General features: G+C 42.1%; 1 protein-coding gene across 2 annotated transcripts in view; it reads left to right on the top strand.

The window, feature by feature from the left end:
- Nucleotides 1–16554, top strand: part of G3BP1 (G3BP stress granule assembly factor 1) — a 20935-nt gene continuing 4381 nt past the window's right edge. For both annotated transcript variants that reach the window (XM_080555668.1, XM_080555669.1), the window contains exons 1-7: nucleotides 1–158; nucleotides 12203–12316; nucleotides 13567–13648; nucleotides 13995–14168; nucleotides 14974–15064; nucleotides 15568–15661; nucleotides 16026–16230. In XM_080555668.1, the coding sequence (XP_080411794.1) occupies nucleotides 12222–12316; nucleotides 13567–13648; nucleotides 13995–14168; nucleotides 14974–15064; nucleotides 15568–15661; nucleotides 16026–16230 (741 nt within the window). In that variant the 5' untranslated portion in view covers nucleotides 1–158; nucleotides 12203–12221. The remainder of the gene's footprint in view (nucleotides 159–12202; nucleotides 12317–13566; nucleotides 13649–13994; nucleotides 14169–14973; nucleotides 15065–15567; nucleotides 15662–16025; nucleotides 16231–16554) is intronic.

The raw sequence follows: 16554 nt of genomic DNA on the forward strand, positions 1-16554 counted from the left end.
GCGCTCTGATTGGTGGATCCGCCTGCCGCCGGGCTAGGCTGCGCGCCGGATATATGCAGCCGGCGGCAGAGCACGCCGCTGCGTGAGGTGCTTCTCGTCCGCCGGGGCAGGCCTGTGGTGAAGCGGCGCCTCCCGCTCCCGTCCCGCTCCGCCCGCAGGTGAACGAGGGGGCCCGGCGCGGGCCGGGCCGGCCGGGCGGGAGAGAGGGAGCCGGCAGGGGGCGGCTGAGGGGCGCCCGCCCCCCCCCCCCCCCCCGTGCCCTCCCATTCCCCCTCCCCGGGGCAGGCCGCGGCCTGAGGGGGGGCCTGGGGGGACCACCCCCCCGGCGCTGAGGAGGCCGCGGCCCCGCTGACGAGGCCCCCCCGGGCCCGCCGGGGCCTTGTGGCGAGCGCCCCGCCCGCGGCCGGGCCCCTTGAGGGGATGTGGAGAGCCCCCAGGGCCCGCAGCGCTCCCGGAGGCTGCCCGGGGAGGGGTGAGGGGGCGGCCAGGCCCCCCCTCGGGGCTCCCCGGGGTTGTTTTGGGGGCCGGGAGGGGGCGGCGGGGGGGCCGCATGGTGCGGGTCGGGGCGCGGGGCCGCCAGCTTTGTTCTCGGCTGGGCGCGCTCCGGGGGTTTTGTGTCCGTGAGGGGTGGGTTTTTTGGGGGGGGGAGGGCCCAAACCGGCCGGGGATGGGGTGCTGGGGAGCGGGGAGAAAGAGGGGGGTGCCCAGAGGGAGGGGGGGCTGTCCCCGTGGGGCTCGTGGATGGAGGGAACCGGGGCTCCGGCCGGAGGGCGCGCATCTTGCCCCCGCTCGCGGCGTGACCTTGGCTGGGTCCGAGATTAAGCCAGGATTTAAATGCGAAGCGCTGCTCGCAGGGGGGGCTTCCCGGCCTCTTGCAGGGCTCTCAGTGTGCTGCTTGAGGGGCAGAGAAAGGGAAGGAAAACCCACAGAGGGAGGGTTTCGCACATCTCTCACGTGCGCTTCAGTCTCGAGCTGGGTAATTTAATACGTTACCGATTTTCGGTGGGCTTATTTGGTGACCTTTTTTGTTAAGGTTTGCATACATATAGTCGGTTACTCGCTGCAAAGAAAATGATTTATTTTCTCCCCCCCCCCACAATTGGTTGAAAGCAGCATTTGCAGCAAGCCGCCATATTTTCAGTGCATGCTATTTTTGTCTAGCCTGGGCTCTCACAGGCAGAAGTGACAGCTTTAGGAAACGTGGACACTGCTATTGAGCTCCAAAAGTTAACACTTCCAGGTGCCACAGATCTGATGTAGTGCGTGGTGGGTTGTGTTCAGCTAATGAGACCTTGTGGATGGGCGTCATAAAGAGAAGGGGGTGAAGAAGTTGGGAAACAAACTGCAGTTGAGTTCTTTTCTGAAATCTTAATTTTCACCAAGTTTTCAGTTTTTTTAATCCCTTTTCTGTAAAGAGTAAGACTAATAGTTTTACTGAAAAAAAAAAAAGGTTCTGTGATAGTTCTGTGACTCTGGGGGTAGCAGGGGCGCATCCTGTGAACTGGACTCACCTTTTCCAGGAGCGTTTCAGTCAGTGTACTTCATGTAGTGAAGCTGAGCTTTAGTTTTTTTTTTTTTAAAAAAAGGCGGCTTAGTAGGCCACATAGCTAAACTGAAGGCCAGTTGTAAGTATTTACATGCTTAGGGGTCTTGTACCCCAGTAGTAGAGCATCTTTGTGATGAGAATCTCTAGGCTTTTTGTTAGTAACTCATGTTCCAAAATTAGTTTTCCCGAAAGGCAGTCTTAAAACACACTAGCAAGTGGAGTTCTGCAGAGTCCTAGAAAAAGGATCACATCAGCTTCGGAACCTCTGGAAATGTATATCTTTAAATATAAATCTTCTTTTTAAAAGAATCTTGTATACATAAAATCCAGCTGAATAGTGGTCTCCATTGAGTTGTGGGAAATAGAAGAACACGAGCTAGCCCCAAAAAGGGAACTTGTCTAAGTGTGAGCCAATTTAGTTGAAGGCTGCAAAACGTACTTGAAAGTAAAAGAGAAGACCAGGCAGACCAAATTTCCTTTGTGCATGTGGGTCAAATGTAAACATCAGCATCATCTGAAGGGATTCCTTGCTTTTTTTGGTGACACTGCAACCTAAGAAACAAAACCAAAAGTAGATGGTGGGAAAGCTTTGTGCAGTGTGAGTATAGGACCGCTTTGCCCTATTGTTCACTCTGCTTCTGACACAACGGCATCAACAGAGTTTGTTGCACAACTGATGGTACTCTGGGTTTGAACACCTTGGTTTTTAAACATGAAACCTTCAGGCACCTAATGAAACAGGAAGTTCTTTATTGTAGTCCTGGTTTTAGTGCACTTACTGCCTGTGGTCTCTTGAGAATGTACAGCAAAACTTTGAGTTTGCCATCAGAATTCACACTTTAAAATAACTTCAGTAAGATGCACCTTGTTTTAGCATTTTTTATGAGGTGATGTTGGTTTTGATATACCATTCACTTTCAGTAGCGACTGAGGGTATGTCTGAAAACTGGTTCAGAAAGCTAGCATTTTTTCTCCTTGTGGACTGTTATAATAGTGTATATTGAGGAGCATGCTTTAATGCAAGTGTAATAAAACAAAAATGGTGTTACTGTATGTGCACATTGATATTTCTGTTCATAACAGTAGTAATTTTGAGAGAGCAGTCATGAGACTAACATAAATGGCTTATTGGATGAGTTAGAAAAAACTTGAAAGTTTGAATTGAGCGTTGTAGTTTTAATACTAGAATTGAGCCTTTTTGTCCAAGGAAGTAGTGTGATGAAAGAAAAATCAAAGAGGAAATCAAAGTAGAACATGGCTTTGGGTGGTGCTAGTTGTTACGCTGGCCGTAGTTCGCTGTACTTGAAATAAACCAAAGGTGGAAGTGGTAGTTTTGTCTAGAAGAGTGGATATTTTTTACAGGTGCCTGTGTCAAACTTCCAGAATTGATTTGAAGAAACTAATAACTTTGTGCTGAAACTGCTAATAGACTTGATAATCTCCAGCTACTTCACTGACCAAATGGAAAAAACAAAATGGGGGGAAAAAAATTGCTACCCCCAACCAAAATAAACAAAAATTTTAATCTTCAGATAATCTAAAAAGATGCCTCAAACTGCTGGCATGAGCATTATATAGGTCTGGAGCCCCAGTTTAGCTATATTAAGGCTGGACCTCTTCCAGAAGGCCTAGCTGGTGGAGTACTTGCTCTGAGAGCTTGGAGATTGTGAGCTGTCAGTTACGAGGTTTATAACAGATTTGTACATTCCTTGCTGAGGCAAATCTGAAGTACGGAATCTTAAAATGTGAGTGGCCTTCATCCATTTTCTTCTGCATTGCCCTGTGCTGTTTCTAGCTTCACTTTTGGCTGTTATGCTGATCTGTTTTGTTTTTAAATGTCTTGAAGTAATAATAACATGGTGGATCAGCCTTAATTGCTAGGATCCAGTCTGTATTTGGTGGTTGTCTTCTGTGGCTGAAATAGAGGTGACTTGGTTGACTCCTAAAGGCATCTGTTGCTTGGCATGCAGAAAATATTTTGTCAAAATTTAATTCTTGTGACTTTAATCCAAGTGGGAGTGTGCTTATTTCATTGTAATATCTGTGTAGCTAGGTGTTCTAATCTGCTTCATCTGAGTGCTTGGGAGTAACTTTGGCTTTTTACTTTAAGAAGCTGCAGTGGAGCCAAATGGAAAAATTGCAGAGCTAAGAGAAGATGACTGGATCTGCTGCCAACTTCATTGAGTTGTTGGAGCAGCTCTTGGATGTCAAAACAAAACCTGTTCTAATGGCAAAATCATAGGGTATAAGTAGCTACTTCATAGTGAAGCAGTTCAGAGAGCAGCATGGACATAAAGTGACTTAATTTTCATTAACAAAATCAGTAAACAAACCATTCCGACTGTCACTGGCCTTTAGGGCGAAATTTCCATGGCTAAAATGTAGCTTTACAGAAAAACAGTACTTCTGATTGTAGGCTAAGGGAAGTTAGAATAGGTCTAGTTAGATACAGAAATCCTTCAACCTAGTGTGGGAGATTGCCTCTCTGGGAGGACCTGATTTTAGGATTAAAAGAAGCGTAGGAATATTTCTGTGAATTCTCAAGGCTTTGAGATTTGGGAGAACTCACATTTTGAAGAAGAGTTAATTTTGGATTTCTGTCAAATCACGGGGGCCAATCTTCTGTGTAAAGCTTGATGCAACATAGTTCAGATCATCGCAAGATAGCTAGTTATGCTCAGGGCAGATTATCTTAGTTTATCTTACATCAGGTCCCTTACAGCAGCCTTGCTTAACTTGCTTTATTTCCATGTCAAGACAATTTTCAGCTTTTCCTCATCAAACTAAAGCAGGATATAAGCAGCCTATGGAAGTGTACTAGTATGAAATGGTGAAGGGATGAGGCATGTTCCATTTGTTTTGGAGCTGTTCACTTAATATAACGTGCCTGGCTACAGAAGTTAATGTCTGTATGTCCACAGACACAAAGGGATTCGGGGGCGTTGGTACAGGTAGAGGCTGTTGGGATTGTCTTGGGGGTAACTGTTACTGGAGGATGACCAAATTGTTTCTGGGTGTTCTGAAAACAAAAACACAGGTTGCTTACAGACTGTATGGTAAGACCTGCCGCAGGTGAGAGCTGACCTTTACTGCTGTCTCATGGAGGTCCCCCAAATAGCAATTGAACTTCAGACTGTGTACAGGTCTGCTGTCAGCAGCGGAGTCCTTCCACAGGAGGGGTTTAGAAAAGTAGCCATCAATTCAGAGCTCTCTTGCTTTTTGGGCATCTAGGAAGACCAGAGGGATTAAGATGTCTAGTTTGGTGCTTCAGTATTTTCTAGTCGATAAATGTTGAATAATAGCAACTTAAACTTGTGCTTTCTAGAGGTTCTGCTTTACCTATTCTGCATCTCCTTTGTGTAAAGGGTGGCATGCAGATTGTGATGACTTGTTGAGAGGTGCAGAGCCATGCTGGGACATCTGAGAATGGAGGGCAAACACCTCACATTCCCCTATCATAAATCTCTAGTGCACGTTATTGAAATAAACTGCCCGTGAAACTCAGTGTTTTGGTCTGTTGGTAACGTAAGAAATAACTTAGATATGTATCTTCGGAGTTTGAATATTCTTCTCCTGTGATACAGAACAGCGGAAGTTTTCAAAAAGTAATGCAAATACACTAGCTGCAGTCTGAACTTGATGGCTGAAAGGTGACCCTTGCTGGGTCATGGGCACAGGGCAGCTGTTACAACATTAACTCTGCAATAAAACCTGTTTCTTGATGCTAATTCTAAGCAGGAACCCAAATGCTTAGCTGCTTCTGCCAAAGTGCTAGTCTCCTTCTGTGTATCACTAATGTTGCGGTTTTCACTGAATAGAAGTGGTGACTGCGTGATACAAAGTGGTAGAAAATTGGAAGATAGTTGAAAAAGATTTAAAAAGGGGAAAAAAAATACCACAAACAACGTAGGCCCTCTGTTCAGGGAAAGGAAAGTGTTTTGTGGTCAGAGGCTAAGAAGACTTGTCGAGAAACCCTTGTGATAACACTTAAGCGTAATTCCAATTTATTTTAAGATTCAAAGTTAGATCACTTCTGTCTCCATTCCATTTTAAACAGAGCCTAATCTGCTGTTTGTCTTTGGACAGTAAGTGGGCCTTTGTGTTCCTAACTAGGATAATATCTCTTATTTTCCCCACATCACTGTGCCGTACTTACACTTCAGGTAGTTCTCTTTGTATTTGGTTTCTCTGCTTTTGATCTTAATGCTCTTGAAGTTGTATTCCCCTGAAATGGTCACTGTTCATTTAAATTCTCAATAATGGCAGTAAAAAAAAAATCACCAGTTTGTCTCTTTCTTGCTTGGCAGAGCTGAACAATACAAGAAACACTGAATGTTGACTGGAAGCTGGCAGACTCCATCGCATCCATGTACTTGTGGTTCACACTTAGGTTTGTTAGCAAAAACACAGGCTGACTTCTAGAATGACAGCTCTTCTGCAGCAATTCATGGTTTGTTTATTTGTATTCTTGCAGTGTTTAAGGGCTTTACATTGCTGCTGGGTAAGGCTTCCCATCTGCCACTGGCAAGCAGTGGTTTTTCAGTATTAGCATGAGCAGTGTTGAATGTAATTCTGAACTATTTTTATCCAATTTTAAACATAACTCTTATATCTTCTTATCCTGATTATTTTCTAATCAAATTATCCAAATAGTTAATCTTGAATTCAGTTTTCTTAATTTTTTGTTTTCTAGTTAGTACAATGTGTAGCTCTTCCGTAGAGTCCTTCATCAGTATATCTCAAAGAGCATCAGAAAGGGGTTCAGGTATTGTTGCTCTGCCTTTTTGCAGTATCGTGTTAATAAAGTACAGAGAGATTTTTACCTGAGGGTGGAGTATTCTGGTTGCTGTCTGACTTCTTTTAGACTCCAGCTCTTGGTAATATCTCAGGTACCCTGTGACCAGAGGCACTGCCTCTTTGTAGGCAGTGTGGCTGTTGGATGGAAGATGCCATTCTTTATTAGTCAATGGAGAAATGGCTGCATTAAGTATCCAGATCCACATCTTGAAGATTATCAGTAAAGGCTCTTCGTACACTGCTCTGATCTTGGTTGAGGAGTACCTATCTCTGGAAGTTTGTAGTCAGTACTTACTACTTATGTCCTGTTAATTTGAATGCTCCTAACCTCATGATGTGTTGTTGCAAATTCCATCTTTAAATGTTCCACTGTTCTTTGGGCAAGTTATCCTATTGTGTAGCTTTCAGCATATGGTTTGTTACCTCTTAAGATGATTTTTCAGACTGTTTTCCCTCTGGATCTGTCAAAACTCAAAAGTAGAACTGTCTGCTGGCAGGTAACTGTAATGACTTGTGTATAAAATGCAGGCTGTATTGCTGTGATAGTGCACCTTGTGACACTGTAGCTCATCCATGTGACACCAGGAATGATTCCTGTTTTTTAAAGGAGCTTAGTGCTTTGAAGCTTTTGTTGCTCACCTATTTGAGGTGCTTTTTCAGCGCTTCATGGTTTGGTCTTGAGGTTAACAACTGGGGTTGATCTTTATTCCTTCTCCCCCTCAGATGGTTAATGCTGTATTAGAAGAAGGGCATCTCACATCTCGGTGTATCTGGTATCTTGTAGTCTTTTAAATATGCATTTCCTCGAAAAGGCTTACATTACTTGAGAGAAAGCTAGCATAGTGGTACAAATCCCTGGATGAGACAGGCTCTGGAATTTGCCGAGTGATGCAAGTTTGGCTTGTTTGCGTTTCATTGTTTGCTCTGCAGTGTTTTGTATCTCAGTTCACACAGGTACCGGCTGCCCTGGTTTTGTTCAATCAGCATCACTAGCTACCACCAGTCACATAAAATGCGTGGAGAAGGGAAACTAACAGGATTTTTTTTCCTTTGTTGATTTAACATATGCTTCTGGCAGGCATTACATACAAAATATTAGTGAGTTTTATTTCATTTGTACTGGCTGTTTTTCTATTGTCCAAAGCAGCAGTGCAACTGCTTCTAATGCTGGTTACTCCACATAGATAAATGGTTTGTAGCTTTGAACATCCCCACCTCTTCCTAAGGAACCTGCAGAAATCCTGAATGACGCTTAATTACACAGTCCTGTTAATTATTGACCAGACCTTTAAAGTCCAGCAAAATTGCTTTTTTTGCTAGTTTTGTAATGTGATACACTTAAATGTAGATGATACTCTTCCGTGTGAGATTCTCTGGGTGTTTTGAGTTCTCCAAGTCCTTTTATGTTAAGGAATTAATTGACATGAAAATAAGGAAGTAGAATTGCATGAGAAGTTTGATGTCGTTTAAAGGGGAAAATATCTTCATTTGTGAAGCGCATCAATTATATTGTCAGAGTTGCCTTTGTGTAGTTAGGGGTAAAGATTTAGAAATGAAAGATACGAATTGTACTTCATAGAAGTTGACTGGGGTGTCGGAAGCAGTGTAACAGCTCTGGGAGAATATCTTAGTTAAACCTGTAATTAAAAGGTGGTGAGGAAACGACACTTTTTACTCCATAAAATGCACCAATGTGTAGAGAGGCTCATGTGATATTACATTGTTGTCTTACAGCACACCAACAGCCAAAAGAGAGCATGTAGAACTGCTGTAGGATTGTTCCTTGTGTCTGCTGTGTAATATTCCAATCAGAGAACTACAATCCATTGTAGTGGCTGTTTTTTTGACAGACTGCTTCTTGTATAGAATATAAGTCAAAAATAAAATTTAGACAGCCAATGGTTCACTTTCACAATTGTATAGCAGTCTGAGAAAATACTAGATTTTCTTTGACCCTATTAATTCTGTTAATAGTAACATGCTAATATGCTCTGTGGACCTAAATTTGCTAATACACAATCTACATAAATGGCTCTAATTTACATAACTGTACTCTAGAAATTCAGTGCCTGGCATTGATTTCCTGCCAAGTAGGAGCATTGTAACAGATGGTGGAATTTTCCACTAGCCAGGTGATAACCGCTGTAAAGGAGGTATTCGTAAGTCTCCTGGCTTAAGGAAAGGGCTCAGTTATGTTGCAGAATTGTTATAATATATTTGCTATAATTTGAATTATTCCATGTTTTTCATATATGGAGTAATATGAATGCATATTTCTGAATGAATCTCATTGGATTTCCAGCTTTTCCTATCAATTCTCATCCTTTAATCTCAATTGACAACAGTGTTTGGATAAACTATCAGGAGTAATGTAGTGACAGCTCAAACATTTGGTACTATCATGATCTGTGCAGTAGAAATGTAGCATAAAGTATTTGCAGTTATTCTAAGGTCAAGGAATAGAGAGGTGAGTAACAAACTGCTCATGAGTGCTAGGGAGCAAATATACTCTGGTGATGCTTGGCTTGTATCATTCAGGTTGCGCTGGCTGGGGCTCAAGAACAGATGGCAACTGGCAGAACAGCAGGTGCAGCAGGAGTAAAAACAGATTGTTGTCCCCTGATTAGGTCACATAGAGGTTTTTTCCCATTTTTTTCAGATCCTAATGAGATCTGGGCACTCTGCTGTTCCTCCTCTTTCCCTGGAAAGAGTTGGTTCTGAGACTTTTCACCCTCTGCAGTAGGAGTATGTCTTGTAAATATGACATAACCACTAGCCACTACCTTCCACATGTCTTCAGTGTAGTGCTGGGACAAGTCAGAACAGCACAGAAGATGATGTGAGTGCCGGTGGGTTAATACTCATGAGGAGTCTTTCACTGAGGACAAATCAGAAAGAGCTTTTGGTAGTGAGCTGTGGTGATTCAAGTCCTGCAGGTAACAGTTCACCATTTTGTGAGGAAATCCAGCTTTGTACATTCATATTCTAGAAGCAATTGGAAAATAATTCTCAAAGGAGCCTGATTCCTTTAACAGAACTGTGCAGAAAATCTGCCTCTGGACATCAATAGGGATGTGGCTGGATTCTGGAGGAAACTAGTCTGTAAAGAAATGAAATGCATTCACTACACCCCCAACTTCCCCCAGAAAAAGAAAAGCGGGGTGAACAAGGAGTGTGTATGTGCTGTCTTATGTGGAGCTCTTGCCCTACTCAGTGTAGGGGATATGGTAGAACTGGTCTTCTAATCATAAACCCGCAGCACGGGCAAGGTTTTGAACTTTTGTGCAACAATTGAGTCTTGCATTGCCTGGTAAGCCAAGCTGAGTCTAAAAAGTGAAGGTGTTGTCTGCCACTGCAGCTGCTTCAGGGTCATTCTGCTGCTTGCAGTGATCGTATTTCACAAGTGCTTTACAGGAAATAGAAAGTGAAATTAGGAAATCAGCACGGTACCCACAACTTATCCTTACTTGCCCTGTTGTGTTTTTCTTACTGATATTTTGTGGGGGATCTAATTTAACATGCACTAGAAGGCAATCAAGTTCATAAATTTGAGGTTTTAATTAGTTACCTCAGACTGTGTTCAGTCTTGGACATCTGTATGTGTGGACATTATGCTTATGATTCAGAGGCTTCTTCAAAACCACAAATACTGGGAACTTCCTAAAATGAAAGCGGTCCGCAGAATCTGAGCACTTCCTGCAGGCCAGACCCAACCGTGGCATAGCACTTTCTCTATGGTTAGCTCTTGAATGTCATCACCAACTGAAAGCTTTTCAATGTATGAAAAGCCTTTGTTAGTTCTAGGTCATGTTTGGTCTTACTCCCTGTGTGCTGTCACATAAGTAGCATTTCCTTGTACAGTGTTGATACGCACATGTCCTACTGGATGACCAGGAGCTCATGTATATGTTCATCCTCTGGAGCCTGTCAGATCTTTCTCCCCTGTATTTAACTAGGAAAAAGCGCGTTTCAGAGATGGAATGAGTAGGCTTTGTTTTAAAACTTAAAGAGAAAGTGGTGTGAATAACTCAGTTTTTTTTCTGTTAAAAGCAGGACAATACACATCAGTGCACACAAAGCTATACCAAGTTTTGCTGTAGTAATAGCATTTTAGTTATACCTTCTGGTTTGAATCTTAAACTGCATACCTCCCAGGATAGGAGTTAGTGTATTGTATCTCTATCTAGACTGGATGCAATGCATACTGACCGTTACTGGTGGTTTGGGTGGAATCACATCCTCAAATACGTTACTGGCATGTTCTGCCACTGCTTAAATGTTTCGTTGTCTTTCATTTGTAGCATGTTTTGTGTTAGACCACAGTTTGAGATGGAAGAAAGGTGCCAGATTAGTTTGGATTTAGCTTTATGCAAAATCCCATGTTCCATGCCTCCTCTTGTATTCTTGTTTGGGGGGGGGGGGGGGGGGGTGTTGAAATTTGTTTTTTCAAAACCACGCTGCTGGATGTGTGAGGAATAGCTTCCTTTGCAGACCTATACGTGGCATGCACTTGAAACTGTTGATGTAATACCCTAACCTGGTAGGTCACCTGTCTGCTGAAGCTACAATTTGTTATCCATTCTTAGCGTTTAAAGGAGTGCTTGTTTGTTGCTTTCACCACATTTCTTGAATTTCAGACAAGATCCTAGGGTGAACAGGATGAGGCTTTGCACAACCGCACAGAAAAGGCAGTCTGTCCTCACTGGCTTTGTTCAGGTGATAGTTGTGGGCAACTCTGTTTACCCTGGCTACAGGGTGCTGCTATGTGACAAGAGAAAACTTGTCCCAGCGTAACTGCCATGGCATGCGCTTTGCAGACTCCATTTGGATTGCTCTGCTAGAGGACCCTCTTAGTCTGACTTCAATTGTTTAGTTCTTTAGGTAACACTGCCATTTGAAGCTACTCATAACTGCAGTATTAAATAAAAGCACGTAAGTGAAAGATGCCTTCTGAATTAGCGGTGATTTCCTGGGGCTCAAGTTGGTACTGTATGGGTTTGGATTTGCAGAAACACCTGAACTGTGTGCAGCAATACCAGAGCGTATTTCTACATTCTCCTTCCAGTTTCAATCTGTCTTGTATGAGTTTGAACAGCTTGCATGAATACTTGAAAAGAAAGAAACAGGAATATGCTTTGTTTTGACTGACCTGTCCTGAAGGGATATGTGTATGTTTAATCTACCTGCAAATACTTCTTTCTTGCAATTTACTGACTTGCTGAAGTTGGGTAGAAGGTACCCAGATCAATTTGTCCTTTGGTCTAGGTATGTGACTGATCTTTTAGATTGAAGTGATAGGTAACCTGCTGAGTTCAGGGGAAGTAAGGGAAAAGCAGCATACGTTTATGTTTGTAGCACAGTAATTTTGGTATAATCCGATATTCCTCTACAGCACTTGTCACTCACAGGCAGGGAGTGCTGCACTACTGACAAAAATAGATTGGACTTTTTCTGACCTTTTAAAAATGCCCTTAATACAGTAGCACAGGCTTTGCTTTGGAACATCTGACTTTTAATTCTGATTCTGAAGTCAAGTGAGGTAAGTAGAACTTGGATCAACTGTAAATGACTTAGCCACTTAGCAAATCCTATTGAAGAACCATACTTGCTACCTGCATTTTACTGAGGCCTGCTTGTGCAGCCTCTCCCACCACTTGGTTTTGCTCCCTGGCAGTCCTCTCCTCCTCCTCAGCACCAAAGACTGATGTCTCTGAAAACATATCGGTTAAACTGCTTACTGTGGTAGAACTGCTAACAGGTTTTCGTGTGTGCTTTCCACCATGATTATGTGGCTTATGCTGTCTATTTGAACAGTGATGTGAAATGCTAGTGTTTTATGGAGCTTTTGATTTTCTTTAGCTTTCAGTTGACCAAAGAAATGGTGATGGAGAAGCCAAGTCCCCTGCTGGTCGGGCGGGAATTTGTGAGGCAGTACTATACTCTGCTGAACCAGGCACCTGACTATTTGCACAGGTAAGGCTCTGCTTCACTTGATGTTTTTTTCTGTATGCATTTCTTAATTTTTTTGTTAAAATCGGTGAATAAATTTATTCCCGTGACTTGGCTTGCCAGACTTAAGATTTGGGCATTTAAGTCTACTTTACACAAGACAGACTCTGGGTGTAGTTTGCTTCCGGTTTTGATCAACTAGGTTAAAACATGAATAATGAAGATTAAAGGAGCTATAAAAACTTTTGTTCTGGTTGCTACTGAAACACTGCTAGAGGTATTCTAAATAAAGGTAAATCAGTACGTTGCTTGCTACTTCTAGTTGTAATCAGTATAAATGAAAGCTGGATAAACATTACTTAAACAGTTTTGTTTGTCTTGGTACCATGCCTCCTGACTAGGGGAGAAACTGAAAATGGCATGTACTCCTGTATTGGTATGTCTCAGTCATACCACCAGCTGCTTCTTAAAGGAAGTCAGACAAGCTATGAATGTGCAGCGAACTACAATCTGTTATTGAAACAAAATGGTCCTGTTTGACTTGATAGGTATCGTACATTGAGGACTTACCCTCATTTTTGAAGATATGTTTTGTTATATTGTGCTTTAATGTGGTAGATAAACAACTCTTGAAACTTTCCTTCTTCCAGTCTCAGGAAAGCCTTCAAAAGGCTTTTCAGAGATTTTTCCAGTTAAGTGGACAGCTGACCTCCTCCTTTTGGGTCAGAGGAAAGTTTAGGACATGCTGTGGATTCCAGTTCTAGCCTTTCTTTTTATCTGCTGTCAGAATGCAGTCCCATGATGTTTGACTTTTTAGCTTGTAATTTCTAGTTATAAAATGGGAGGCTTATGTGCAGTGCTTTCAGTACTGTAGATGAACAAAAACTGCTATTGCTCCTTGCTGAAGCTTTAAACCAGAGCTTGATGGAAGCCTTTCACGTCCTGTGTGTTCAGGATACTGTGTTACTTTATAGCTCTTACACAGGAAGAGGAGAACAGGGTTGCACCATCTAGTTTCCTATAAGAGACTTTGTTTTTGGCTATTAGTGCTTGGGTATCTGACAGACCTGAACACTGCAGCTTACACAGGAGAACTTTGCATTTTTTTCTCCTTTGATCAAAAAAATTGTTAGTGACACTCTGGAATTGTATGGCTGTATTCCAGTAATTAAGGCAGGAAAAAAAAATACTTGCTTGTTAGTATATTGTAGTGTACTTTAATGTAGAGGCTCTGTGTTGTTGCACAACAAATACTTAAAACTTCTTTCCAACAGGTTTTATGGAAAGAACTCTTCCTATGTCCATGGTGGCTTGGATTCTAATGGAAAACCAGCTGATGCAGTCTATGGGCAATCTGTAAGTACTTGGAAAAACTTAGTGTCATTTCATTCTTTTTCTGGTCTCCTTTGTGGTTGAGGCAAATATCCAGCTGTGATTCATTCACTTTGTCAAAGTGTTTTCTGTAGAAAATGGGGAGAAACAACTGTCTAATTGTAAACAGCAATAGTTAAGCAAGATGTGCTTCCTTTTAGTAAAGTTAATAAAATTGCTTGCAAAGCAAAACAAAGAGAATGCTGCCAAGTTTGCTTGCTAGAGTTTAGAAATAGAATCTAAAACTGAGTGTGTTGTTGCCTTTCTTAGGAGGCCGCTGATTTAGCGGAAATGGCTTTCGCAGTGTAACTTTTATTCTGTCCTTTTGTAGGAAATCCACAAGAAGGTGCTGTCTTTAAACTTCAAGGACTGCCACACAAAGATCCGTCATGTGGATGCCCATGCTACCCTCAATGACGGCGTTGTAGTCCAGGTGATGGGAGAGCTCTCCAATAACATGCAGCCAGTGCGCAGGTTCATGCAGACGTTTGTACTTGCGCCTGAGGTATGCTATACTGAGCGACAGTTATTACAGTGCTTACACTCTAATGTCAAGATTTGAGGCCTTTTTGATTCACCGTTGGAATCTGAGGAGTTAGACTAGAAAGGTAGCTTACCACACAATTTAGTAGTAATACTCCAGAGATTCTGAAGGAATGTCCCTGCTTCGGTATGTTCGTCTGTTAACCCAGAATATCGTAACTGCAGATGTAAACATCTAAAAAATGTGGCTACTAGGTACCTGCAGCGCACTTTTTCCTTATGCATTTTAAAGTTTATTCTTTGATTTGCCTTCCTAGAACTTACCCTTGTATCAGGAAAGGACTAGTGGAAAGAGGAAAACACTTTGTCCTTTGAAGACAAAAGATCCAGATTTTCCTATTCTCTAAATGGTTTACTTGTCATTGGAAGGTGGCTCTCAAAATAGGCACCTTTTTTGAACAAAATAGTTCAAATAATTGAATATGATGGTGAAAAAAGGATTGCGAGATCACTTAATTCTTAGCCCTAGGTCAAACTAAAATAGATACTTCACAGAGAGCTCTGGCTCCTACTTTGTCAATGTTTTTGTCAGCTATCAGATTTAAAAAGCACTAAATGAATTTCTTCTCTTGGTTCATGCATGCTTAGCTTGCCTAGTATGATGCTGTTTTTTCTGAATAGTGCAGACTCTTTTAAAGGGGGCAAACTTATATAAATCTTTAAATGGGAGAAGGATGAGTTGCTCCATGAGTTATTGTTACCTTACTTCATTTTTTACATTATTGCAGTTGATTTTATTGAATCAGTTCCTTCCTTTTCCCTTCTAGGGTTCTGTTGCAAACAAGTTTTATGTCCACAATGATATCTTCCGCTACCAAGATGAAGTTTTTGGTGACTCTGACACTGAGCCTCCAGAGGGTAAGTACAGGCAAATCTTGGATGATTCTGCTGGTATTTGTTCCTGAGTCTATTGCGATGCTTAATTCCCAGACTAGAGGAAGCATTTTCTTAAAGCATTAGGCTTCATGGTATTCTAGGTCTCTTTCTTGTCTGTAGTTTTACTCTTCTTTTACTATGCTGTCTATACTTCAGCAAGGATTTGCAATATACAGACGATTGCTATTTTTCTGGCATATTCTGTTTCTGTTAAAAGAACTGTAAGGCTTTTTTTTGAGCAATAGCAATCAGACTTGTAGGCTACAAATCTGCTTTTCTGAAGTAGTTGGAAAATGTTGTTAGACCTTGGTCAAAACTGAGTAACCTAAATGATAGCATAAGTGTAAGGAAATATGTTTAATGTCATGTATTGGTATGCTGAAGAGCACAAATAGGAAACACAAGGCTTCAAATACATGTTGTGGAAGATGACTTGGGCTTGTACGGAATATTAAAGCTGTGTGTTTTTTTCTAACTTCGATTAGAATCGGAAGAAGAAGGGGAGGAACCTGAGGAAAGACAGCAGACACCTGAGGCTGTTCCTGATGATACTGGTGCTTATTATGAGCAAGCTGTCAGGTAATAATTACATTAGATTAAGTCAGGTGTTGTGTAATACAGACTGTAAAACAAGTCAAATGAACTTAATGCTACTCATCATTGTCCCTTTTGACAGTTGAAAGATAGATGAAACTTAAGTGCTGTTAGGCTGAATGCAGGGACACCAGATTTTCTGTAGATGCAACGTTTTGATGGTCTGTAGCGTACTATTGTGAGACTTGCATGCTTGTGCAGTGTAGCCTCATCTAGACAGATTAGTTTTGTTCTTCCTCTTGAAAGCAATGTGATTGACTTCTGTATTGAACAAGTAGTATTCCTTACCATCCAGTGATCTAATCAAATACGATACCACTTCTGTGTCCTTTTTTTGTGGTGATAATAGCAATGACATAGAGGAACACCTGGAAGAGACAGCTGCAGAGGCAGAGCCTGAGCCAGAGCCAGAACCTGAACAGGAACCTGAGCCGGAGGTGCAGGAAGAAAAATCTGAGCCGGTGTTGGAGGAGTCAGCTCCAGAAGAAACTGCAGAGAAGAGTCCTTCTCCAGCTCCTGCTGATCCAGCCCCTGCAGTACAAGAAGACTCCAGGGTAATGACAATGGGTGGTACTTTTCTGTGGTGTAGTGGCTTCATCAGTGTTAAGACTCTGTTTTGTTCATTGTTCTCGTGCAAGAAGTATCTGGAATTAGATAGAAGTGCTTAGATGCTTTAATTCTTTTCCATGCCCAAGTTACTCTTTTCAAGTCCAGTTGCCTCCTTTCCATTGGCTCCTATACAGTAATAGGTAGTTGAGATTATAGGTAGTAACTGCTTGACTAAGATGTTAGGACCTAAAGGAAGGCTTTGAAAACTTGGTAGGTGTGTGAACTGTGACAACAGTGAGAGGCTCAAATTCTTTGTTTGTAAACAGGGC

The sequence above is a fragment of the Anser brachyrhynchus genome (genome assembly GCF_964034855.1).
Source record: "Anser brachyrhynchus genome assembly, chromosome: 14".
NCBI lineage: Eukaryota > Metazoa > Chordata > Aves > Anseriformes > Anatidae > Anser > Anser brachyrhynchus.